The sequence below is a fragment of the Heteronotia binoei genome, chromosome 10 (assembly GCF_032191835.1).
Source record: "Heteronotia binoei isolate CCM8104 ecotype False Entrance Well chromosome 10, APGP_CSIRO_Hbin_v1, whole genome shotgun sequence".
NCBI lineage: Eukaryota > Metazoa > Chordata > Lepidosauria > Squamata > Gekkonidae > Heteronotia > Heteronotia binoei.
In genome coordinates this window covers 92,093,099-92,119,136 of record NC_083232.1, presented here as the reverse complement: position 1 = coordinate 92,119,136, position 26,038 = coordinate 92,093,099, and the positions used below count along the sequence as shown (strand labels likewise).

The 26,038-nt window shown below is 46.1% G+C and overlaps 1 protein-coding gene across 1 annotated transcript in view; it reads right to left on the bottom strand.

The window, feature by feature from the left end:
* ABCA13 (ATP binding cassette subfamily A member 13) overlaps window positions 1-26,038 on the bottom strand; it is a 388,752-nt gene that overhangs the window by 231,251 nt on the left and 131,463 nt on the right. The window contains exons 24-29 of the mRNA XM_060247734.1: window positions 19,523-19,636; window positions 17,535-17,625; window positions 16,159-16,335; window positions 14,239-14,545; window positions 8,534-8,648; window positions 3,575-3,904 (exon numbers count right to left, since the gene is read on the bottom strand). Coding sequence (XP_060103717.1) covers window positions 3,575-3,904; window positions 8,534-8,648; window positions 14,239-14,545; window positions 16,159-16,335; window positions 17,535-17,625; window positions 19,523-19,636 — 1,134 coding nt within the window. The remainder of the gene's footprint in view (window positions 1-3,574; window positions 3,905-8,533; window positions 8,649-14,238; window positions 14,546-16,158; window positions 16,336-17,534; window positions 17,626-19,522; window positions 19,637-26,038) is intronic.

The window sequence follows — 26,038 nt, the reverse complement described above, 5'->3', positions numbered from 1 at the left end:
TGCTGATCCTGACGAATTCGTGCAAACTGAAGAGACATAACAGGTCATGTGAGCTTTTGCCTTAAGCACAGGTTCTAGGACATAAGAAAAATGGCCAGTAGAAAGATGAATGGAACACGGACTGAACCTAGGATCTGTATCGCCGCACTTGTTGAATTTCGGATTGCTACCCAAGCAAGAAGTAGCACATGCCACACCTGTTGGATTTCAGATCGCGACCCAAGCAAGAAGTGGCACATTTATTGGTACTGCACATGTCTTTTAATGAAAGGATACAGACAGTGGACTTTGGTACCTCCTTTGGCAGTGAATTCCACATGTTAATCACCCTTTGGGTGAAGAAGTACTTCCTTTTATCCGTTCTAACCTGTCTGCTCAGCAATTTCATCGAGTGCCCACGAGTTCTTGTATTGTGAGAAAGGGAGAAAAGTACTTCTTTTTCTACTTTCTCCATCCCATGCATTATCTTGTAAACTTCTATCATGTCACCCCGCAGTCGACATTTCTCCAAGCTAAAGAGCCCCAAGCGTTTCAACCTTTCTTCATAGGGAAAGTGTTCCAGCCCTTTAATCATTCTAGTTGCCCTTTTCTGGACTTTCTCCAATGCTATAATATCCTTTTTGAGGTGCGGCGACCAGAACTGCACACAGTACTCCAAATGAGATCGCACCGTCGAATTATACAGGGGCATTATGATACTGGCTGATTTGTTTTCAATTTCCTTCCTAATAATTCCCAGCATGGCGTTGGCCTTTTTTATTGCAAATGCACACTGTCTTGACATTTTCAGTGAGTTATCTACCACGACCCCAAGATCTCTCTCTTGGTCAGTCTCTGCCAGTTCACACCCCATCAACTTGTATTTGTAGCTGGGATTCTTGGCCCCAATGTGCATTACTTTGCACTTGGCCACATTGAACCGCATCTGCCACGTTGACGCCCATTCACCCAGCCTCAACAGATCCCTTTGGAGTTCCTCACAATCCTCTCTGGTTCTCACAACCCTGAACAATTTAGTGTCATCCGCAAACTTGGCCACTTCACTGCTCACTCCCAACTCTAAATCATTTATGAACAAGTTAAAGAGCATGGGACCCAGTACCGAGCCCTGCGGCACCCCACTGCTTACCGTCCTCCACTGCGAAGACTGCCCATTTATACTCACTCTCTGCTTCCTATTACTCAGCCAGTTTTTGATCCACAAGAGGACCTGTCCTTTTACTCCATGACTCTCAACCTTTCTAAGGAGCCTTTGATGAGGAACTTTATCAAAAGCTTTCTGGAAGTCAAGGTAAACAACATCTATCGGGTCTCCTTTGTCCACATGTTTGTTCACCCCCTCAAAGAAATGTAACAGGTTAGTGAGGCAAGATCTTCCCTTACAGAACCCATGCTGAGTCTTCCTCAATAACCCATGTTCATCGATGTGCCTACTCATTCTGTCCTTGATAATGCTTTCTACCAACTTTCCCGGTATTGAAGTCAGACTGACTGGCCTGTAATTTCCCGGATCTCCTCTGGAACCCTTTTTAAAGATGGGGGTGACATTTGCTACCTTCCAGTCCTCAGGAACGGAGGCAGATTTCAATGAAAGATTACAGATTTTTGTTAGAAGATCCATAAGTTCAACTTTGAGTTCTTTCAGAATTCTCGGATGTATGCCATCCAGACCCGGTGACTTATTAGTTTTTAATTCATCTATCTGTCGTAGGACCTCCTCTTTTGTCACCTCAATCTGACTCAGGACTTTCAACACCCCTTCCAAAATTAGTGGTTCTGGGGCGGGCAAAAAGTTCTCATCTTCCACAGTGAAGACGGAGGCAAAAAATGCATTTAGCTTCTCAGCCATTTTCCTATCCTCCTTCAGTAATCTTTTTACCCCATGGTCATCCAAGGGCCCCACTGCCTCCCTGGCTGGTTTCCTACTTCTAATATATTTGAAGAAATTTTCATTGTTGGTCTTTATGTTTTTTGCAATATGCTCCTCATAGTCCCTTTTTGCCTGCCTGATCACAGTCTTTCATTTGATTTGCCACAGACTGTGTTCCCTTTTATAATGCCTTCTAATTGGATTCGAAAGTATACGATGCGTATACTTCCGAATCAGGGGGTATTCGGCAGTCTATTCGGTTCAGCTGAACCGAATGCACACCCCTAGTCGTGAGCAGAGGGCTCCGACTGCGGTACTGCAGCTTTACCACTCTGCGCCACGGGGTTCTCCTTTATATTTATAGTAGGCAAGTCTGAAGAAGAACTGTCACGATCTCCCACTGAGGCCTCAGAAAAGGAGCCAGAAACATGGCCTTAGGAAAAGCAGGGAATTCTGGGAAACCACTGCATGGTTGATTACTATGCCCCATCTGCCCCTGAGGAGTCTACCATTGGAGACCCTCCACCAGAACTTCGCTCATCTCCCCAGGCACTAGGGCAACTGAGTGCCAGCCCAGGACCCCTCCCATGAGCCCACCAGGATCCAGCTCCACCCATTGGGAACTGCAGAGGCAGCAGGCTCAAGCCGAGATAGCCCAGCAGAGATACAGCACCAGACTTGCAGACCATGCTCCACCTCTTGCGTGAGACCAGCGGTGGTCAAACTGTGGCTCAGGAGCCACATGTGGTGGTGGGCTCTCCTTCTTTGGAGGTTTTTAAACAGAGGCTAGATGGCCATCTGACAGCAATGAAGAACCTGTGAATTTAGGGGTAGGTGTTTGTGAGTTTCCTGCATTGTGCAGGGGGTTGGACTAGATGACCCTGGAGGTCCCTTCCAACTCTATGATTCTATGATTCACACATATTGTGTCACTCTTGAAGTCCCCACCACCCCATTGGCTGGCTTGGAGGAGGCATTTGTCTTTTTAAGTCACTTATCCAAGCCAAGCCAGTTGGTGGCTTGGAGAATGCATTTAAAGTTTAAGTTGCTTTCTTTCCACCTCTCTCTCCCTCCTCCCTCCCCTCATCTATTTTCCTTCCTTCCTTCCTTCCTTCCTTCCTTCCTTCCTTCCTTCCTTCCTTCCTTCCTTCCTTCCTTCCTTCCTTCCTTCCTTCCTTCCTTCCTCCCTCCCTCCCTCCCTCCCTTCCTCCCTCCCTCCCTCCCTCCAACATCTGACATTTATTCTATGCGGCTCTTATGTTAAGCAGTTTTGGCCACCCCTGGCCATACCATAGTTCCTGAAGATGTCAACCTTTGTAGGATTCAGGCTCCAGCTAAGCCTTGGTCCAAGTCCCAGTGCTGCTTCCAGGGCAGGTGGAGCTGCTTTCCTCTCAGCATATTTAAGCCTTGGGATGGGAAGCTTGCTGGATCAGCTGGTGTGCAAGGTATAAGTTTCGTGTTACCAGCTCTACCTGTCCAAACCTGGCTAGCCTCACGAACAAGGGTCAGGTACCACTTCAGGAAAGCCGACTGTCCCTGACTACAGAGTACAGGATAGGAGCTACTGAATACTAGGAGACAGGCCAAAATGACTTAAGCAATAACAGTTTCAGTTTGAATTTAGGAAACCGAGACTCATGGAAGATAGGAAAAGGCCCCTTTAGCCTCAAAGCAGAATGAACGCAACGGTGAAGGGGTACTTACCACGAAGGTTTGGTTGGCAAAGCTCAGCTGGTTCTGGAGGACCAAGAGGATGACGTAGGGCAAAAAACTGATCATGTAGAGCAGACTGCCGCAAAGGGCCGCCGTGTTGGCAGAAGCAAAGAACACGCTGAGCAGGTAGCTGAACATGGCAATCGAGACCCCGAAATCCAGGAAGAAGAGGAAGACCAGGAAGCCGTCGCTGTAGGCAAATATGCCGCTCGCTCTCAAGATGACGGTCAGAGCACAGCAGCTTATCGTGAGGACAACAACATTCTCCAGAAACCAGGCTAGGAAGTGGATGCTTGGCGGCACGCCCATGGTCCTCATATACTGCCAAGGCAAAAGACAAAATAATGTTGACGGCAAGTGAGAGACTATATAGGGATATTTCCAGGTGGGCAGCCGTGTCGGTCTGAAACAGGAGAACCAAGTAGGAGTCAAGCAAGACCTTGAAGACCGACAAAGTTTTATTCAGAACTTAAGCTTTCATGTGCATGCAGACTTCTTCAGACGAGGGATTGGGGTACAGTGAGCAGAACTGCATATAGCTGGTGGGTTAAGAGTGTAAACTGATACAAAGGATCAAATGGCACAATAGTGTAATAAACAAATTGGAAGACCATTTGGTCTGGATAGCCATAAAAAGTAATAAAGTTTCCTGCCAGTTGGTGTTTCTGCCAATCTAGGTAAATCACAAAAGGACATGTATTTCCTACTTGTAGATCACCTAATTTACTTATCAACATCTATCTATACATTATAAACATCATTCCAGTCTGCCAAGAATACATAAAATGAAAATGGGTTAAGTATATGTAATGAGATAAATAGCCAATATCCCTTATTTGAGTATGTCAATATAAAACATTATTCTGACACACTATTATTAAAGAGCGAGATATTGGAATACTGTGGATGTATAGCTATACTCACTGAGAGTGGGTTTAACATATGTAATGAGATGAAAAAAACTTTATTACCTTTTATGGCTATCCAGACCAAATTGCCAAGCCATAATGGAGAGCCAGTTTGGTGTAGTGGTTAAGTGTGCAGACTCTTATTTGGGAGAACCGGGTTTGATTCCCCGCTCCTCCACTTGCACCTGCTGGAATGGCCTCGGGTCAGCCATAGCTCTGGCAGAGGTTGTCCTTGAAAGGGCAGCTGTTGGGAGAGCCCTCTCCAGCCCCACCCACCTCACAGGGTGCCTGTTGTGGGGGAGAAAGGTAAAGGAGATTGTGAGCCGCTCCGAGACTCTTCGGAGTGCAGGGCGGGATATAAATCCAATATCTTCATCTACCTCACAGGGTGTCTGTTGTGGGGGAGGAAGGTAAAGGAGATTGTGAGCCACTCTGGGACTCTTTGGAGTGGAGGGCGGGATATAAATCCAATATCTTCTTCTTACCATGTGATCACAGTCAGTTTGTCCTCTTAATCAACAAACTGCATGTATTTCAGCCCACTATACCTAATCCCCTTGTCTGATGAAGTGTGCTCAGAGAGCACACGAAAGCTTACGTTCTGAATAAAACTTGGTTGGCCTTAAAGGTACAACTTGACTCCTGCTTTAATCAGTCATTCTAGTTTGCCATTAGAAAAAAAGAATACATTAAAATACAGTGAAAACGGGTTAACTATATGTAATGAGATAAGCAGCCAATAACCCTTATTTGAGTACGTCAATACAAAAAATATTATTCTGATACACTATTCTAAAAGAGAAATACGTTGGAATACTGTGGGTGTATAGCTATACTCAATGAGAGCTGGATCAGCTGGTTAAAAAAACTTTATTACCTTTTATGGCTATCCAGACCAAATGGCCAAGCCACACTGTTTTACCATGTGATCACAGCCAGTTTGTCCTCTTGATCAACAAACTGCATGTATTTCAGCCCTCGTCTGATGAAGTGTGCTTAGAGAACACATGGAAGCTTATGTTCTCAATAAAACTTGGTTGGTCTTAAAGCTGAGACTTGACTCCTGCTTTGTTCAATCATTCTAGTTTGCCATTAGAAAAAAATAATACATTAAAATACAGTGAAAATGAGTTAAGTATATGTAATGAGATAAACAGCCAATAACCCTTATTTGAGTATGTCAATACAAAAAATATTATTCTGATACACTATTCTAAAAGAGAAATACGTTGGAATACTGTGGGTGTATAGCTATACTCAATGAGAGCTGGATCAGCTGGTTAAAAAAACTTTATTACCTTTTATGGCTATCCAGACCAAATGGCCAAGCCACACTGTTTTACCATGTGATCACAGCCAGTTTGTCCTCTTGATCAACAAACTGCATGTATTTCAGCCCTCGTCTGATGAAGTGTGCTTAGAGAACACACGGAAGCTTATGTTCTCAATAAAACTTGGTTGGTCTTAAAGGTGAGACTTGACTCCTGCTTTGTTCAATCATTCTAGTTTGCCATTAGAAAAAAATAATACATTAAAATACAGTGAAAATGGGTTAAGTATATGTAATGAGATAAACAGCCAATAACCCTTATTTGAGTATGTCAATACAAAAAATGTTCTGATACACTGTTCTAAACGAGAAATACATTGGAATACTGTGGATATATAGCTATACTCAGTGAGAGTGGGTTTAGCATATGTAAGGAGATATTGGGTTTTTTATCTCATTACATATGCGAAACCCACTCTCACCGAGGGCGATTCTACACAGTCACTTCCCCCAGAGCATGCTGACAAAGTAATTCGGAGTTTGGAAAGAGTTTCTCACATGCTGATCTGGAACAGGGTTTTGATCCGGGTTCTGCAAAGCTTCTTCCGGGTTTTCTGAACTCCTCTTTTTGCACGTGTTTTGATCACACCCTCCATCCCTCCTCCTTTGCTGACATGCCTGCTGTGACGTTGTGCAGCAACCCAACAACCCTTTTTTTTAAAAAAAATCCTCTTTTGCGCTACAATGAAAATCGTGCTCAATGCAACTGCAAAAAACTGCTGTGCCGTGGCTATAACCAACACATGGCCATGCACAAACACACACACAACACACACGCCATTTCATTTAAAAAAAATGTAGGCGATTTGTGTCGGGATGCAATTTTAAGCACTGCTTCACTCCTGGCTCTTCATCCCGGCTCCCAGGCTGCCTCCCTTACAGAGAGAGGCAGCCGGGAGCACGCTGCCCTTTTCCTCCGCCAGAGTCTCGGGCAGGGGAAAGGAATGCGGGGCTCTTCGGCCTGGCTCCCAGGCTGCCTCCCCTGCAAGGTGTTTTTTTCCTCTGCCTGAGTGTCGGGCAGGGAAAGGGGCAGCTGGGCTACTCTGCATCACTCCAAGGCTGTCTCCCCTGCAAGAGGAGGCAGCCTCAGAGCAAGGCAGTTCTCCTCCAAGCCCAGTCTCGGAGGAGAGCTCACATTGGTGCTTCGTATGGCTACTCTCAGCTTCCCATGTCTGCAACCCGGGAAGCTGAGAGCAGCAGGGCTGGTGGAGGGAGTGCACAGCGGTGCCCTGTAGGCGCTGGGAGGGGGGAAAGAGACAGGAAGCTTGTGGTGGTGAAGGACAGTAACACAGGCGAGTAGGGGGGAAGCTCCCTGCTCTCTCGCCCCCAGTTCTCTGCTCTTCCTCCTTCCCGCACTCTCTGAAAGAGAAACCTTCTCTCCCCACTCTTTTTAGCATAACTTTCAACGGAGAGCAGCATTTCCCCATGGACTTTGTCTTCTTCGATTTCTACAAGTGCTACAAGCACTCTCTGACATCCATTTGCTGCCATGCTGCAGTAGCAGGTTGGGATAAAAATGGCAATTCTCAAACCTAATTGAAAACAAAGCATTTCAAACATCGGCGGTGACCCAGGCCGCCAATCAGCATGCTGGTTTAAAGCAAGTGCATAAAACAATGCAGCCTGTAAGGATGTTGACAATTGGTCACGTTGTATCAAAACCATGCCTCCAATCGGAAAAAAGAATGGAAGCGGAGATTTCAGTGATGAAACACTGTGATGGGAGGAAGAGTGACAGGAAATGCTCCGGGATAACAATCCCCCGGATGTACTGTGGGGAGGGGGGCCTGTGGTGCAGAAATAAAAAAATCTGAGCTGGGGGAAACAGACTCGGCTGAACACCGACACGAGCAAGTAGTGCAAAATCAGACCGGGTATATACACACAGTATTCTAATGTATTTCTCTTTTAGAATAGTGTATTCGAATAATAAGAGCTCTGTGGCGCAGAATGGTAAAGCCACAGTACTGCAGTCAGCCCTCTGCTCATGACTTGAGTTCGATCCCAGTGGAAGCTGGTTCAGGTAGCCGGCTGCAGGTCAACTCAGCCTTCCATCCTTCCAAGGTCAGTAAAACGAGTCCCCAGCTTGCTGGGGGGAAAGTGTAGAGGACTGGGGAAGGCAATGGCAAACCACCCCGTAAAAAGTCTGCCGTGAAAACGTCGTGAAAGCAACGACACCTCAGAGTTGAAAACGACTGGTGCTTGCACAGGGGACTACCTTGTCTTTTTTATCCGAATAATATTTTTTGTATTGACATACTCAAATAAGGGCTATTGGCTGTTTATCTCATTACAGCTGAAGACTATAGCTGTAGATTGTGATATAATTATCAAAGATTTCAGGTTTTCACGGCTGGTAACATCATTAGGGTTTGTAGAATCTTTCAGGATCAAGTGCCGTGTTCTACTGGAGAAAGTTTTCCTTCCAGACATTTCGTTCTCAGCTGCGGAGAACATCCTCAGTGGCATTGCAGCTGAGAACGAAACGTCTGGAAGAAAAACTTTCTCCAGTAGAACACGGCACTTGATCCCGAAAGATTCTACAAACCCTAATGTGATATAATTGCTTGTTATTGTTTTTTGTGGGGGTGTGGGTGGGTTTTTATAAAGCTGTCTGGACATCTTAGCTCATGTTTTCTGAAACTTCAGAAGCAAAGACCTTTAAAGTAATTCACCGATTAAAAAAAAAAAAAAAGATCAGCTATTTTGTACCTCCTCGAGATGAATTTCTCTCTCATAAACAAGTTTCCGGACCATGCTCGCAACAGATACCATCCACGTCAGCATCATTATAAGCGGGAAAAAGAAACCAATGTTGTTCAGGAATCTGTAAGCAGAAAAATATCTCTGCCTTTTTGAAGTAGGATGAAAACATTAATTACTCTTAATGAGCCGCTATTTGTATGCTTCAGATGTGTCGGCAGGAGCCATGCATATACCGAAGACACTGTTTCCCATTTCCCTTCGTTTTAAAATGATACTTTTAATAAACAATGGTGGTTTTTATGTTTTAAGGACATTGGTCCTGGGGGTTGACAGATCAATCAACACATTATTGTCCTGACCTGGATAGCTCAGACAAGCCCGATCTCATCAGATCTCGAAAGCTAAGCTGGGTTGACTCTGGCAAGTACTTGGATGGGAGACCTCCAAAGAATACCAGAGTCGGAAGGCAGGAACAGGCTTTATTCAGCCACCTCCCTGAATATCCTCCAGGCCCCCAGTAGGGGTCAGTCACCAGAGGTCAGCATTACTTCCAGGTGCACATACACACACACAAAACATTCAAAAATGCTCCCTTAAAATCAATACATTATTTATGTATGCATTTGGAGAGCCAGTTTGGTGTAGTGGTTAAGTGTGCGGACTCTTATCTGGGAGAACCGGGTTTGATTCCCCACTCCTCCACTTGCACCTGCTAGAATGGCCTTGGGTCAGCCATAGCTCTGGCAGAGGTTGTCCTTGAAAGGGCAGCTGCTGTGAGAGCCCTCTCAGCCCCACCCACCTCACAGGGTGTCTGTTGTGGGGGAGGAAGGTAAAGGAGATTGTGAGCCGCTCTGAGACTCTTCGGAGTGGAGGGCGGGATATAAATCCAATATCTTCTTCTTCTTTATTATTGTCATTGTTAATATTTAATGGATTGCCCCATCCCAGCTTACACCAGGCTCTGGGCGATGTACAACAATTGTTCAACAATTTGGGGAGGGATGGTGGCTTAGTGGTAGAGCATCTGCTTGGTAAGCAGAAAGTCCCAGGTTCAAGCACTGGCATCTCCAACTAAAAGGGTCCAGGCAAATAGGTGTGAAAAACCTTAGCTTGAGACCCTGGAGAGCCGCTGCCAGTTTGAGTAGACAATACTGACTTTGATGGACCGAGGGTCTGATTCAGTAGAAGGCAGCTTCATATGTTCATATCTTAAAAATTACAGAATCATATAAACTTAAAACAGCATACAATCTTTGACAGTTAAACCTATAAAAGTCAAAAAATCAGATGGCACCCTATGGGATATCTTACAACTTCCTGGACTAACAGGGTGTCCTGTGGGGGGGGGAGGGGGAGGTTACTAGGAGTGTCCTGTTAGAGGTCTCCAACTGGGGGGGGGGGGTTGGAAAGAAAGGTGCTAGCCAGATACCTAACTGTCGCTGCCCTCAGTCAAAGGCCTGGTGGGACACTTTCCCTATGAATAAAGGTTAAAATGCTTGGGGCTCTTTAGCTTGGAGAAATGTCAACTGAGGGGTGACATGATAGAGATTATGCATGGGATACAGAAGGTAGAGAAAGAAGTCCATTTCTCCCTTTCTCACAATACGAGAACTTGTGGGCATGCAATGAAATTGCTGAGCGGTCGGGTTAGAACGGATAAAAGGAAGTCCTTCTTCACCCAAAGGGACATTAACATGTGGAATTCACTGCCACGGGAGATGGTGGTGGCTACAAGTGTAGACAGCTTCTGGAGGGGAATGGATAAGCATATGCAGCAGAGGTCCATAAGTGGCTATTAGCCACAGCTTATCGTTGGAACTCTGTGGGGCAGTGATGCTCTGTATTCTGGTGTTTGGGGGGGGAGCACAGTGGAAGGGCTTCTAGCCCCACTGGTGGACCTCTTGATGGCACTTGGGTTTGTTTTTATTTTTTTTGGCCACTGTGTGACACAGAGTGTTGGACTGGATGGGCCATTGGCCTGATCCAACAGGGCTTCTCTTATGTTCTTCTGTGATACAGAGTGTTGGACTGGATGGGCCATTGGCCTGATCCAACAGGGCTTCTCTTATGTTCTTCTGTGACACAGAGTGTTGGACTGGATGGGCCACTGGCCTGATCCAACATGCTTCTCTTATGTTCTTCTGTGACACAGAATGTTGGACTGGATGGACCATTGGCCTGATCCAGCATGGCTTCTCTTATGTTCTTATGGGACACAGAGTGTTGGACTGGATGGGCCATTGGCCTGATCCAACAGGGCTTCTCTTATGTTCTTATGTGACACAGAGTGTTGGACTGCATGGGCCATTGGCCTGATCCAACAGGGCTTCTCTTATGTTCTTATGTGACACAGAGTGTTGGACTGGATGGGCCATTGGCCTGATCCAACAGGGCTTCTCTTATGTTCTTATGTGACACAGAGTGTTGGACTGGATGGGCCACTGGCCTGATCCAACATGGCTTCTCTTATGTTCTTATGTGACACAGAGTGTTGGACTGGATGGGCCATTGGCCTGATCCAACAGGGCTTCTCTTATGTTCTTATATCAGCCTTACAGGCCCTGTGGAATTGCATAGGGACCTGCAGGGCCCTGATGTCATCTGGCAGTAAGTTCCACCAAGTTCGGGCCAGAAATGAAAAGGCCCTGGCCCTAGCTGAGGACAGCCAGATCATCATATTTAGATATGTGTGCCACTTTTCTCCCCAGAATGGATGCTAGGCGGCTTCTCCTCTCCTTCATTTTATCCTCATGGTTATCATCCTTTGACATAGGTTAGACTGAGGGGTCATCCAGCTGGCCTCCATAGAAGAGAGGGAAACTAAACATGGGTCCCCCAGGTCCTAGTCTAACCAAGTACTCCTTTCTAATTGACAGCATGGCAATTGCCAGGTGAGACAGCAGGTGAGAAGCCACACTTGGTTGGCACCGCTGGGCAGCAGCCAAAGGAGACGAGGCCCAATGGAAACATACCTCAAGGGCCTGGCCAACAATGCTGCGCAGGGCATAGTATGAGATTTCTACGTCAACCGGCCACACACCGTGATGCTGGCCATTCACCGACCGCACACACATGTGATGCTGACAGACTTGACAACTGCCTCTGCAGCTCTCTGACGGATGGAAAAACATCCATCCTTTCTTGAAACACATCAATCCCCTTTAGTCCTGTTTGATGGGTGAGATTACAAAGAGGGAATTGCAGTGTTTTGTCCTTGCACTGGGTGAATGATGCTTCTCCCTGCCTTGGGCAAAACAAAGAACTGTGGGAGGAGTTAATATAAGAAAGATGGTTGCTCACAGGGCTTTTTTTTTTTTGAGCCAGAAAGCATAGGAACGCAGTTCCGGTCAACTTGGTGTCAGGTGTGCGGCCTAATATGTAAATGTGTTCCTGCTGGTCTTTTCCTACAAAAAAGCCCTGTGTGAAACAATGGTGATGTCAAGGGGTGTGGCCTAATATGCAAATATGTTCCTGCTGGTCTTTTCCTACAAAAAAGCCCTGTGTGAAACAATGGTGATGTCAAGGGGTGTGGCCTAATATGCAAATATGTTCCTGCTGGTCCTTTCCTACACAAAAGCCCTGTGCAAAATAATGGTGATGTCGGGGGTGTGGTCTAATATGTAAATGTGTTCCTGCTGGTCCTTTCCTACAAAAAAGCCCTGTGTGAAACAATGGTGATGTTGGGGGTGTGGCCTAATATGTAAATGTGTTCCTGCTTGTCCTTTCCTACAAAAAAGCCCTGTGCGAAACAATGGTGATGTCGGGGGTGTGGTCTAATATGCAAATATGTTCCTGCTGGTCTTTTCCTACAAAAAAGCCCTGTGCGAAACAATGGTGATGTCGGGGGTGTGGCCTAATATGCAAATATGTTCCTGCTGGTCCTTTCCTACAAAAAAGTCCTGTGCGAAACAATGGTGATGTCGGGGGTGTGGTCTAATATGCAAATATGTTCCTGCTGGTCCTTTCCTACAAAAAAGCCCTGTGCGAAACAATGGTGATGTCGGGGGTGTGGCCTAATATGCAAATATGTTCCTGCTGGTCCTTTCCTACAAAAAAGCCCTGTGCGAAACAATGGTGATGTCGGGGGTGTGGCCTAATATGCAAATATGTTCCTGCTGGTCCTTTCCTACACAAAAGCCCTGTGCGAAACAATGGTGATGTCGGGGGTGTGGTCTAATATGCAAATATGTTCCTGCTGGTCCTTTCCTACAAAAAAGCCCTGTGCGAAACAATGGTGATGTCGGGGGTGTGGCCTAATATGCAAATATGTTCCTGCTGGTCCTTTCCTACACAAAAGCCCTGTGTGAAACAATGGTGATGTCGGGGGTGTGGTTTAATATGCAAATATGTTCCTGCTTGTCCTTTCCTACAAAAAAGCCCTGTGCGAAACAATGGTGATGTTGGGGGTGTGGCCTAATATGCAAATATGTTCCTGCTGGTCCTTTCCTACACAAAAGCCCTGTGCGAAACAATGGTGATGTCGGGGGTGTGGTCTAATATGCAAATATGTTCCTGCTTGTCCTTTCCTACAAAAAAGCCCTGTGCGAAACAATGGTGATGTCGGGGGTGTGGCCTAATATGCAAATATGTTCCTGCTGGTCCTTTCCTACAAAAAAGCCCTGTGCGAAACAATGGTGATGTTGGGGGTGTGGCCTAATATGTAAATGTGTTCCTGCTGGTCCTTTCCTACAAAAAAGCCCTGTGCGAAACAATGGTGATGTCGGGGGTGTGGCCTAATATGCAAATATGTTCCTGCTGGTCCTTTCCTACAAAAAAGTCCTGTGCGAAACAATGGTGATGTCGGGGGTGTGGTCTAATATGCAAATATGTTCCTGCTGGTCCTTTCCTACAAAAAGCCCTGGGCGAAACAATGGTGATGTCGGGGGTGTGGCCTAATATGCAAATATGTTCCTGCTGGTCCTTTCCTACAAAAAAGCCCTGTGCGAAACAATGGTGATGTTGGGGGTGTGGCCTAATATGTAAATGTGTTCCTGCTGGTCCTTTCCTACAAAAAAGCCCTGTGCGAAACAATGGTGATGTTGGGGGTGTGGCCTAATATGTAAATGTGTTCCTGCTGGTCCTTTCCTACAAAAAAGCCCTGTGCGAAACAATGGTGATGTCGGGGTGTGTGGCCTAATATGTAAATGTGTTCCTGCTGGTCTTTTCCTACAGAAAAGCCCTGTATGAAACAATGGTGATGTCGAGGGTGTGGCCTAATATGCAAATATGTTCCTGCTGGTCTTTTCCTACAAAAAAGCCCTGTGCGAAACAATGGTGATGTCGGGGGTGTGGTCTAATATGCAAATATGTTCCTGCTGGTCCTTTCCTACAAAAAAGCCCTGTGCAAAACATGGTGATGTCGGGGGTGTGGTCTAATATGCAAATATGTTCCTGCTGGTCCTTTCCTACAAAAAAGCCCTGTGCGAAACAATGGTGATGTCAGGGGCGTGGCCTAATATGTAAATGTGTTCCTGCTGGTCTTTTCCTACAGAAAAGCCCAGTATGAAACAATGGTAATGTCAGGGGGTTTGGCCTAACATGCAAATGAGTTCCTGTTTGTAGAAAAAGCCCTGTGTGAAACAATGGTGATGTCAGGGGGGTTGGCCTAATATGCAAAAAAGTTCATGCTAGCCTTTTTCTATCAAAAAAAGAGCCCCGGTCACTCGAAACATCAAAAACAGCTCTCAATTCAAAGTAAGCAGACTACTTACAGATCGCTGGTATGGCACGGATACGGCATAGCTTGAACTTGTATCCCGGCATCCAGCGCGTCTACCCCAGTGTGCACTGAAACGATGGCCCTCTCGATCATATCTTGCAAAGGGATGAAGACGTGGTTATACTTGAAACCGTCCGCCGGCAAGTTCTGAGGGTGGGATTTCCAGGCTGGATTCTTGATCAGGTCTGTCCTCAGGCTGTGCAGGATACTCGTTCGAATGGTATACGAGACGTGCTTGGGGAGCTCCTGAACAATATCCGCTCCACCCCTCTTGGTGTCAGAGGCATCAAATATAACACCTGTCGTGAGAGATGAAGATGACAATGCCTTAATAACTGGGAAAGGGCAGCTCTCAAATTAATATCATTTGCATGCCGTGGGTTCATTTCTTATTATGCTGAATGCTTTGGGGACGGCAGTTTTTACTCTGAATAGACAGGCTTCTTGTATACTCTGCAGGGGTTAATTTAGTACTAGAGAGAGGGGGAACGAGATGTTCGCCTGCCAATTTTTTTTTTTACTTCTCCAAAAATTTTAACAGTTTTAGGAGACATGTGAATGTAACAGTGACCTTTCTAGGCAGGCTTGCCATTTCCCTACTGAATATGGGGAATTTTTCACCCCGAGCAGAAACTTCTTGCCAGGGCTTTTTTTTTTTTGTAGCAAGAACTCCTTTGCATATTAAGCCACACCCTCCTGATGTAGCCAGTCCTCCAAGAGTTTACAGGGCTTTTAGTACAGGGCCTACTGCAAGCTCCAGGAGGACTGGCTGCATCAGAGGGGTGTGGCCTAATAGGCAAAGGAATTCCTGCTACAAAAAAGCCACGTATCTTCCTGCTGCTTAGCTGTGCAGTGGGAGAAAAATGGGGGTGAAATGGGGAGGGATTGCCAGCATCCCGACATGCTGATCTCACTTTCAGCACCACCAGCACTGACAACAGCACACTGCTGCTGATGCTCTAGCACAGGGGTGGCCAATCTGTGGCTTGAGAGCAACGTGTGGCTCCTTTACACATATTGTGTGGGTCTCAACCCCCACCCCCACCCCGCTGGCTGGCTTGGAGAAGGCATTTCTCTCTTTAAATCACTTTGCCAAGCCAGCTGGCAGCTTGGAGAAGGCATTTCAAGTTAAAGTTGCTTTCTTTCCCCCTCCTCTCCATATCTATTTGCCTGCCTGCTTGCCTTCCTTGAAGCTCTCAAACATCTGAGCTTCTTGTCTTGCGGATCTCAAACATCTAATTTATTCTGTATGGTTCTTTGGTCTGTTCCAATAGGCTACAAATCCCTTTGCGATTTTACAAACAGGCACACAAGGGGATTCTTCACACCCAGGATACCTAATGACATAGACATCAATCTGCTATTCTGACTTATATTGCCTTCATTGTTGTTTCAGCCCAGTCAACAGAAACTAACAATCATCAGATCCCAACCTGTGATTTTTTTTTAATCTGCTAAAAAACATTTCCATGATTCTGTATACTAATTCACTGCCCACTTTCTTTATATTTAGGACTGCTTGCCGTTCCATCCTATTGTCTGATGAAGTGTGCTTCTAACCCACGAATGCTTACATTCTGAATACAACTTTGTTGGTCTTAAAGGTGATACTTGATCCCTGCTTTGTTCTACTGCTTCAGACCAACACGGCTGCCCACCTGGATCTCTCTACAAGGGAATTCTGTTGAGTTTATACCTAAATAATTTTTTACCTAGGTTTACAGTTAGCAGTACAATCTTATTAACGCAAAATTCAGCAGACGCTATTTCTAATTTGCCAATAAGTTTGCATAGACGCCAGTGTTTCTAATCCTGCTTTTGCTGCCAAGAAGACCTAAGTATTCGGTCTTGCCGAGAAACAAGAGAAAAAGCATTGCTGAAATCTTGAGCATTTTCTCCCGCTGGTACTTACTGGCCAAGAAATTGTTTTGTTGCATGAGCTCGTGAGCTTTCGCCTCCAGTTTCTCCACGGACTCAACAGGCTGGAAACGGTCCAGCAGCAGGCAGGAGGAGAGGTTGCCCATGAACTGGGCCAGCAGGCTGATCTGTTCTGTTGCTGAGTTGTTAAGCATTTTCTCTATCGCCGTCTCTGAGAAGGGTAAGGAAAATGGACGGTATTGATGTTTTGCGACTCTCAGGGTGATACCAGGCGGCTGGTTTGGGGTGGCTTAAAGCCACCCCAAATAAATCTGGCTGGAAATAGAGTGTCCCGGAGCTTCCGGATGCTGCTTGAAAAAGGGGCAGGCTGTGGGCACCCAGGGAGCACCTGGAATGCTCACGCGTCCCGTTCGTGGTTCCCCGAGCACTCTTCAGGTGCTTCCCAACCTTCCAGACAGCCGGGAGGCGCCTCAGAGGTGCCCCAGCGAAAAGGCACCACTTTTTGAGCCAGGTGGATCGGCCTGGAGGACAGGATGAGTACGGGATGGGGCGGGCAGCAGATGTTGCTATCTGGAGGGGGGGGGGTTGGTCAATCTCAGAGGCATCTCTGAGTCGACCCCAAGTGCCGGTCTGTTGGCAGCCTCAGTTTCCCCAGCAATGAACCACAGGGTCAATTTCCCTGGGAAGGTGGTGGAAGACTGGCTTTGTAATATCGGAAGGACTGGGCTAGAACCAGTGGAGGTGGCAGGGCTTTTTTGTAGCAGGAACTCCTTTGCATATTAGGCCACACACCCGATGCAGCCAATCCTCCCAGAGGTTACAGTCGGCCCTGTACTAAGAGCCCTGTAAGCTCTTGGAGGATTGGCTACGTCAGGGGGTGTGGCCTAATATGCAAAGGAGCCCCTGCTACTAAAAAAGCCCTGCATCTTCAAACATTCTCTGAATGGTTCAATGTGCAGCCAGCATTTGATAATTAGCCTCAGCCTAGTGCAGTGGGACTGGTGCAGAGCCCCCTGGTGCAGAGTGGTAAAGATGCAGTCTGAACTCTCTGCTCACAACCTGAGTTCGATCCTGGTGGAAGCTGGGTTCAGGTAGCCGGCTCAGGTTGACTCAGCCTTCCTTCCTTCCGAGGTTGGTCAAATGAGTACCCAGCTTGCTGGGGGGAAAGTGTAGATGACTGGGGAAGGCAATGGCAAACCACCCCGTAAAAAGTCTGCCATGAAAACGTTGTGACAGCAACGTCACCCCAGAGTCAGAAACGACTGGTGCTTGCACAGGGGACTACCTTGACCTTTTTAGCGCAGGGGGACAGTGTCAGAACAGAATCTGGGAGATCCACATTTAGATTGCTGGGGGACCAGGGGTCACTTCCGATGCGTGTAGCATGCGTGCCCATCTGCGCGTACTTACCATACATCTGCAGCTTCCCCATGAGCTTGCCCACATCCAAATCCAGTTGACTTTCCACAAAGTTCTTTATGAATGTGTTCTGCAGTGCCTCCTAAAACAGAAAATTTAAAGGCAAGGGAGGAGGCTGGGAAACGGTGCTGCTCCTCCCCAGGACCGCACAGCCGACCGTATGTCGTACGTTTCCCACCTGTCGGTTTTATTGTGTTGTATTGCTTTTTTAATTATTAGATCACAGAAGAGAGCCAAGGAATGGCCTTTTTCTCCTGGGGTCCCAAACACTCCCCGGCGAGTTGTCTTCCTAATCAGCAGCCCGAATCACTGTGAAATCGATGCAGCCCGGCTCCGCAGAGCTTTAACTCTCAAGCCGACGCCGCAAACCGAGTGACAAATTCTCGGAAGAGATGCAAGAGACTCCAGCTCCTGCTCCTCTAGATGGATGGCTGTGCTGTTCTTCGACAGAAAAATGCAGCAAGGCTAAAATTTCGTCCGCAAAGCACAAAGGATGTGATTTGAGGATGCAGAGGGAGATGTACCATTAAGAAAGTGGGTGTTCTAGACTCTGCAGAGTGAACCATTAATTAGAAATGCAGAAGCTGTATATTTTTTTAAATGAAGGAGAGTTGAATTTATAACTAATCCAAGCGTACACTCATTAAGCCACAGGGCTTTTTTGTAGCAGGAGCTCCTTTGCATATTAGGCCGCTCACCACTGATGTAGCCAATCCTCCAAGAGCTTACAGGGCTCTTCTTACAGGGTCTACTGTAAGTTTAGTCAATCAAAGGCGACGTTTATTGGCATAACCAGGAGGAAAAAGAGAGAGGGAAATACAGGCCAAAACAGAAGTAAACAGTCGTCAGGAGTTTTCTAGTATAAACAACTTAAAGAATATAGTTACAGTCAAGGCTTAATCAAGAAGAAGATGAAGAAGATATTGGATTTATATCCCACCCTCCACTCCGAAGAGTCTCAGAGCAGTTCACAATCTCCTTTACCTTCCTCCCCCACAACAGAGACCCTGTGAGGTGGGTGGGGCTGAGAGGGATCTCACAGCAGCTGCCCTTTCAAGGACAACCTTTGCCAGAGCTATGGCTGACCCAAGGCCATGCTAGCAGGTGCAAGTGGAGGAGTGGGGAATCAAACCCGGTTCTCCCAGATAAGAGTCTGCACACTTCATCACTACACCAAACTGGCTCTCCTTTATCAAAAGGATAGAGCAAAGTTGTCCCCTATCTGGTAGCTCTACCGCTTTTGGTTCCTCTCTCTTTCACTGCTAGAACCATGAACTCTGCCACCTGCTCAGCGATTGAGGGACATTTGCCAGCTAGCAAGAATTCTGTCCACTTCTTTATTGCAAAATTAGGGGTTGAAAAAAGTGGTGTAATCCAATAGTGGTGGTGGGAAATCAGCAACGGGCAACCTAATAAGATGTCTCTTAAAGAATCAGGCCCTCTACCATGCCTGCACAATCTCTACTGTAAGCTCTTGGAGGATTGGCTACATCAGGGGCAGTGTTTCCTCTAAGCTGAGTTAGCGTGTGCTAGCTTACAGGTTTTTAGCCTTCAGCTCGCACCTTTTTGTCTTCGCTCAGGAAGGAGGACCCCAGAGCACACTAATTTATGCAGGCGCTCACATCTGATTAAGGCCAGGAGCTCACAACTTTCATGCCAGTAGCTCACAAAGTAGAATTTTTGCTCACAAGACTCTGCAGCCTATTGTACCATAGAGTTCCCCCTCCCAAATTGCTAGACCATAGAGTTTTCCCAGAGCTCCTAAAGCGGCCGGCGAGTGATGTCATCGCTCCACGTGCGCAAAGGCTGCGGGGGACTGGGCAACCCCGCTTTCTGTGGAAAGGGAAACATCAAACTTCCCCTTAACATTTGCAGTAGAGCTTGCCCCCATCCAGCACCACTCGCGTTCCAACTGTCCGTACATTACGGCAAGGGGTGAAACTGCGTTGCCCGAGCACAGTTCTTTCAAATTCACTAACCTGCAGCTGGCTGACCATCAGGAAGTTTTCACTGTGTTTCACGAGTTCTGTCATCCGAAGCCAAGCCTCCGAATATGTTTTCAAGTCCGCGACAAAGCCAAATGTCCGATTAGCCTACAAAGGAAAACGAAATACTAAACTGAATAATATCAACCTGGGCAATTGTCCCTCGACGTGCAGAAGTTTGATTTAAGCATCACGGCTAACAGAGCGTGTGCGCTGTGCGCTGTCTAACTTATGGTGGCTCTATACATTATTGACCTGCGAAACATCCCATTGTTAACAGGTCTTGCAAACGGAGGGCTGCGGCTTTCTTCATTGAATCAGCCCCTTTTCCTGCCGCCTTCAACTTTTAGAAGCATTGCTGCCTTTTCCAGTGAGTCTTGTCTTCTCGTAATGCGTCCAAAGTACAGTAGCCTCAATTTAGTCACTTCAAGGGTGAGTTCAGGCTGGGTTTGACCGAGAACACACGCATTCGTCTTTTCGATGGTCCAAGGTATCCCTAAAACCCCTCCAACACGACAGCCCAATGCCACAAAGTAGCCTCCACAAATCTGTATAGCTCCCTCTTAAAGAAGAAGATGACTGCAGATTTATACCCGACCCTTCTCTATGGCTGACCCAAGGCTGTCTGATCGAGTACCTTCTTCACACACTTTAGACAGCGAATTCCATAAATTGTACCTTATGTGAAGTTCTTCCTTTTGTATGTTCTGACTCAACTATACCCACAGGGACTTAAAAGAAAACTGATGTGAGAGATTTTCTTTATGCAGAAGGCATGGGATGGGATTCTTTCCCTCCGGGGCCTGTTTTCTATATACCGAATAACGTTATTGTTGGTAAAGCCTTTAAGCACTTAAAGACCATTTCCTACCAATTAAATTGAATTAAGTACTGCTTTCTAACAACTTATTGGCAACAAACTTTAGGTGAAATGGCCTGCATGATTTGCGGTCCTCTCACAATCATTCTCAAAAATAGTATTATGTATGCTATCATCCAGTTCTCAGGCATCAACACACTGATTTTCAGAAGAAGAAGGAGAAGACAGAAGATATTGGATTTATATCCCACCCTCCACTCCAAATCTCAGAGTCTCAGAGTGGCTCACACTCTCCTTTATCTTCCTCCCCCACAACAGACCCTGTGAGGTGGGTGGGGCTGAGAGGGCTCTCACAGCAGCTGCCCTTTCAAGGACAACTCTGCCAGAGCTATGGCTGACCCAAGGCCATCCCAGCAGCTGCAAGTGGAGGAATGGGGAATCAGATCTGGTTCTCCCAGATAAGAGTCCGTACACTTAATCACCACACCAAACTAATTAAGGTTGCATATTATTTTAAAGAGAAATGGTGTTACCCATTCAGTAGGTTACTTTGTGCATATTGACACAGAACACTACAGTGCCATCTGCTGCATTTCATGGATGTGTGTTCTCACACAGCCCAATGAGAGACCTTGTTTCACACACGACCAGGGATAGAGAGCCACATGCGGTGGAGTAGGCAGCGGCTGGCCCAGCTTCTCCTGGGAGAGGGTGCTCATGGGTGGTTCTGTGGCTCTCACTCTCTTCACAAGCCCATTGGAAGCTGGAGGCGGCAGAAAGGATGGAGAGCGCATCTAGGAGCGCATGGCTGCCTACTGCCTTCCCTTTGCCAGAGGCCTTTTTTTGAGTCGGAGCCTTGGCCAAGCCAGCTGGAACTGCATTCCTTTGCGTTCCTGCTCAAAAAGAAGCCCTGATTGTAGTAGCAATAATTAGAAAGCAAGAAGAAGAAGACAATATTGGATTTATATCCCACCCTCCACTCCGAATCTCAGAGTGGCTCACAATCTCCTTTATCTTCCTCCCCCACAACAGACACCCTGTGAGGTGGGTGGGGCTGAGAGGGCTCTCACAGCAGCTGCCCTTTCAAGGACAACCTCTGCCAGAGCTATGGCTGACCCAAGGCCATGCCAGCAGTTGCAAGTGGAGGAGTGGGGAATCAAACCCGGTTCTCCCAGATAAGAGTCCTCACACTTAACCATTACATCAAACTGGCTCTCCAACACCAAACTGGCAAGAAAGAAAGAAAGAAAGAAAGAAAGAAAGAAAGAAAGAAAGAAAGAAAGAAAGAAAGAAAGAAAGAAAGAAAGAAAGAAAGAAAGAAAGAAAGAAAGAAAGAAAGAAAGAAAGAAAGAAAGAAAGAAAGAAAGAAAGAGAAAAGATATTGGATTTATATCCTGCCCTCCACTCTGAAGAGTCTCAGAGCGGCTCACAATCTCCTTTATCTTCCTCCCCCACAACAGGCACCTTGGGAGGTGCTGCCCAGCAGCTGCCCTTTCAAGGACAACCTTTGCCAGAGCCATGGCTGACACAAGGCCATTCCAGCAGGTGCAAGTGAAGGAGCGGGGAATCAAACCCGGTTCTCCCAGATAAGAGTCCGCGCACTTAATCACTACACCAAACTGGCTCCAAACATACATGACCCTGAGGGCTGAAATGTGGGCCTGGCTTCTAAATTCCGGAGCTGGCTTTTAAAGCCAAAGAAAATTTCTGAAGGCTTAGCTTAGACCTTGATGTGCAGCTATATAACTAAATGTATTCACTTATAGCTGAGTACTCTTAATTGATGTACTCCATCCACATACACGTTTTTTAAAACCTGCCAGAAATGACTGTTCAAGAACAGCTCACATTTGGCTTTCATCGCTAGCTTTCCACCAGTTCTTTTGCCAAGGAGAAAGCAAAAGATGTTTACCAAAATATCAATATGGAATGCTGTGCCTCATCAACTAATATATGAATATTTGAACGTTGACAGTCATTTCCTCAAGAAAGACACAGTTGGTAAGTAGCCAGGCAAAAAGCTCGTTCTGACAAAGAAACATTAAATTAATGTTCACTATCCCAAATGTATCAGAGGCAGCTAGTGTTGTGGGATAAAATATCTCAGTTTGCCACTGTGGGTGCTATGTGAAAAGGTGAGTGAGATGGAAATATTGGTGGAATCAGCTAGGCCGCGTTCTAATTTCCTGATCAATATCCCTTGCTTCTCCCAAGAATTAGAAGCAGAACAAATAATGCAAAAATAGGTAATTATTGAGTGATTTACTTGATGAGAAGAACAGTTTTGAGGTTTGGTAGGTTGTTCATGGTTGGGTGCAGGGAAGAGCATGAGGAAAGATGGGGGAAGCGTCACATACTAATCCATCAGGGTGACTTGCTTCCTCGTCTCCTTCCTCATGCAAACAAGCAGGCAAGAGATGCCCCACAACAAGGCATCTGGCTCCCCAGTGAAACTAGACAGGACACTGCAGTTGCCACAGTGACCAAAGTATTATGGCCTATCCCTTTGGGACAAACCTAAATCCAGCATTCTGTTCTTTACAAATATGGATGTACACAGGGGTCTTTTTGTAGGGGGGAAGGTGCAAGAGCTCAGTAGCATATCTCATTTGCATTTGCTCTGTGTGCCGCAGGGGGACAACTCCCCACTTTGAGCTGCCAAGTCCAATTCAAGAAGCATCTGGGGGTGGAGCCAGGAGCAAGGGTGTGACAAGCATCACTGAACTCCAAAGGGAGTTCTGGCCATCACATTTTAAGAGACCTCACACCTTTGAAATGTCTTCCCTCAATTGGAAATAATGAAGGGTAAGGGCACCTTCTTTTGGGGCTCATAGAACTGGATCTCCTGGTCCAATCATTTTAAAACTTGGAGGGTATTTTGAGGAGAGGTACCAGATGCTATGCTGCAAATATGGTGCCTCTACCTCAAAAAACAGCTCCCCCCAGATCCCCGTGGATCAATTCTCCATTATTCCCTATGGGAATCGGTCTGAATAGGGAATAATGGAGTGCCCAGCAGATGTTTCCCCCCCCCCCCCCGCTTTCAGATGACCCTGAAACAGGGAGAGGGCCTCCAAACCAAGGGATCTCCTGGCCCCACCTGGGGGTTGGCAGCCCTATCCCCACTGCATGCAAACCCCGGCTGGAGGTTCAAGAGCTGTGCTCCTGTGAGCTCCTGCTGAATTCAAGCCCTGGATGTACATTTGCTCTATTTCTATATAGCCAGTTTGGTGTAGTGGTTAAGTGTGCGGACTCTTATCTGCAAGAACCGGGTTTGATTCCCCACTCCTCCTCTTTGCAGCTGCTGGAATGGCCTTGGGTCAGCCATAGCTCTGGCAGAGGTTGTCCTTGAAAAGGCAGCTGCTGTGAGAGCCCTCTCAGCCCCACCCACCTCACAGGGTGTCTGTTGTGGGGGAGGAAGATAAAGGAGATTGTGAGCCGCTCGGAGACTCTGAGATTCGGCGTGGAGGGCAGGATATAAATCCAATATCATCATCATCATCATCTCTCACTCTATTTTTTTTTCTCTGCCTCATCCACTAAACGAGTAATATCTTATTTAACTTTTTTTTTTCAGGATAACATCCAACATATACATTTTCTCCGAAACATCTCTTGAATCTCATTTAAGGTTGGAAACCTTCCTCTGCTAAGAAATTCTGTTTGTTAGCAGATCTAGTATTCGTTGCCATTGTTGAGAAATAACAACGAATATCATTACAGCCTTGCTTCGTGCTCATTAATACAAATGAAGTCCGTTCATCAAACCGAGGAGGAAGGAAAATCTAACCTAAACTTTCCCGTGTTTCCCAACCTATTGAATTAATCACATTGAATGAAGGGATCTTGAATAACGAAATAACATGCATTAGAAATTACAAAAAGGTCAGATTTGAAAAACAATCAGATTTCTAATACGCTAACTCATACGACCATTATTATCTGTTTCTTCATCCAGCAACTGATATGTCATAATCTGAATGCAAAGAAGAAAGAGAAAACATATATCTACCTACATCATTCAAAAACGCGATGTGACCTCATCGGACCGCCAAGAACATTTAAAGCTATCATTGGGTGGGAAACCTGGGACCTGCCTACCTGAAGGACCGTCTCTCCCCACACGTTCCTCAGAGAGTACTGAGATCGGGAACCCAAAATCTTCTCGCTATCCCTGGGCCAAAAGAAGCCCGCCTAAAATCCACTAGGGACAGGGCCTTCTCTGTTATGGCCCCTACATGGTGGAATCAGCTGCCGGAGGAGGTGAGGGCCCTGCGGGACCTTGTTCAGTTCCGCAGGGCCTGTAAGAGAACCCTCTTCCGGCTAGCCTACACCTAGCTGAGAAGAGAAACTAAATGTAGCTTTGCCAGACTCCTGTTATACATATTTTTGTAATGTTTAATGGTTTTAAGGTTTTAACTGTTTTAAATGTTTTAATTGTTTATATATTTAAATACTTGTTTAATTTTATGTATGACTAATGGTTGGGAGCCGCCCTGAGCCACTTGTGGGAAGGGCGGGATATAAATCATAAATAAATAAATAAATAAACTGTAGTTTTTGAAGTTTTCATCGCTCACAGGTTCGAGGATGCTTTTAAAAATTCAGTATGACCGATGCAATGAATTGTTTCAAGTCCAAATATAATAAATATATATGCATCAATAATCCTCATAGGGCTGAAACTTCTTTTAAAAGATTTATCTTTCCTGCCATCCTTCCTTTTAAGGTAGCGGTCTGAGCATGCTAATTGACAAAATAATCCGGAGGAAAATGTCCGCGGCACATTATTCCAGACATCACTCTTTCAGAGCATGTCATTTTGTACACAGGGGGGTTGCATTTTTCTCTTTAAAAAAGAAAAAAAAAGCCATCTGTCTAAACTGTTACAGCTCTGAGAGTTTGTAGCTCTGCGAATAAAAGAGTCGCATCCTTTTATCATCCCAAAGTTTTTAAAACTCCTTCAACTCCACTAAGATGACTGAGTAGAGACAACCTGTCAGCACAGCTAAGGTCTTTGTTTGAAGCTTTCGTGCAGGAAGCTGAGTTAGACGCCCTCCCTCGCCAGAAATTAATTGGAAAATATCACCAAGTACTTCCAGTATTCATCATTTAATTGGCACTTTGGTGTGTCAAAAAAACCCCAAAAGGAAAACAGAAGTACGGATGTAACAAAAGCACATGAAATTTTGACCCCCAAAGATTTGTTTCCTTGGTGCACAGAGGACTGGAGAATAGGAAGCACAATAGAGTTTCTTCACACACACATATGCAACTCTCTATACCTTCTCTACAACAGTGGTTCTCAACCTTTCGGTATGGTGACCCACAAGTCCAAATGTACTTGTTATGGTGACTAGCAATTTCCCTTCTAAGCTGCAGAGTCTTGTGAGCGAAAATTCCACTTTATGAGCTACTGGTATTAAAGATGTAAGCTACTGGCATTAAAGTTGGAGCTATTGCATAAATTCATTTGCTCTGGGGTCATCCTTGCTGAGCGAAGACAAAAAGGCGTGAGCTGGAGGCTAAAAATCTGTGAGCTAGCTCACGCTAACTCAGCTTAGAGGGAACACTGGTGACCAGGGCTTTTTTGGTAGCAGAAACTCATTTGCATATTAGGCCACATGCCCCTGATGTAGCCAATCCTCCAATTCCTTACAGGGCTCTTAGTCCAGGGCCTACTGTAAGCT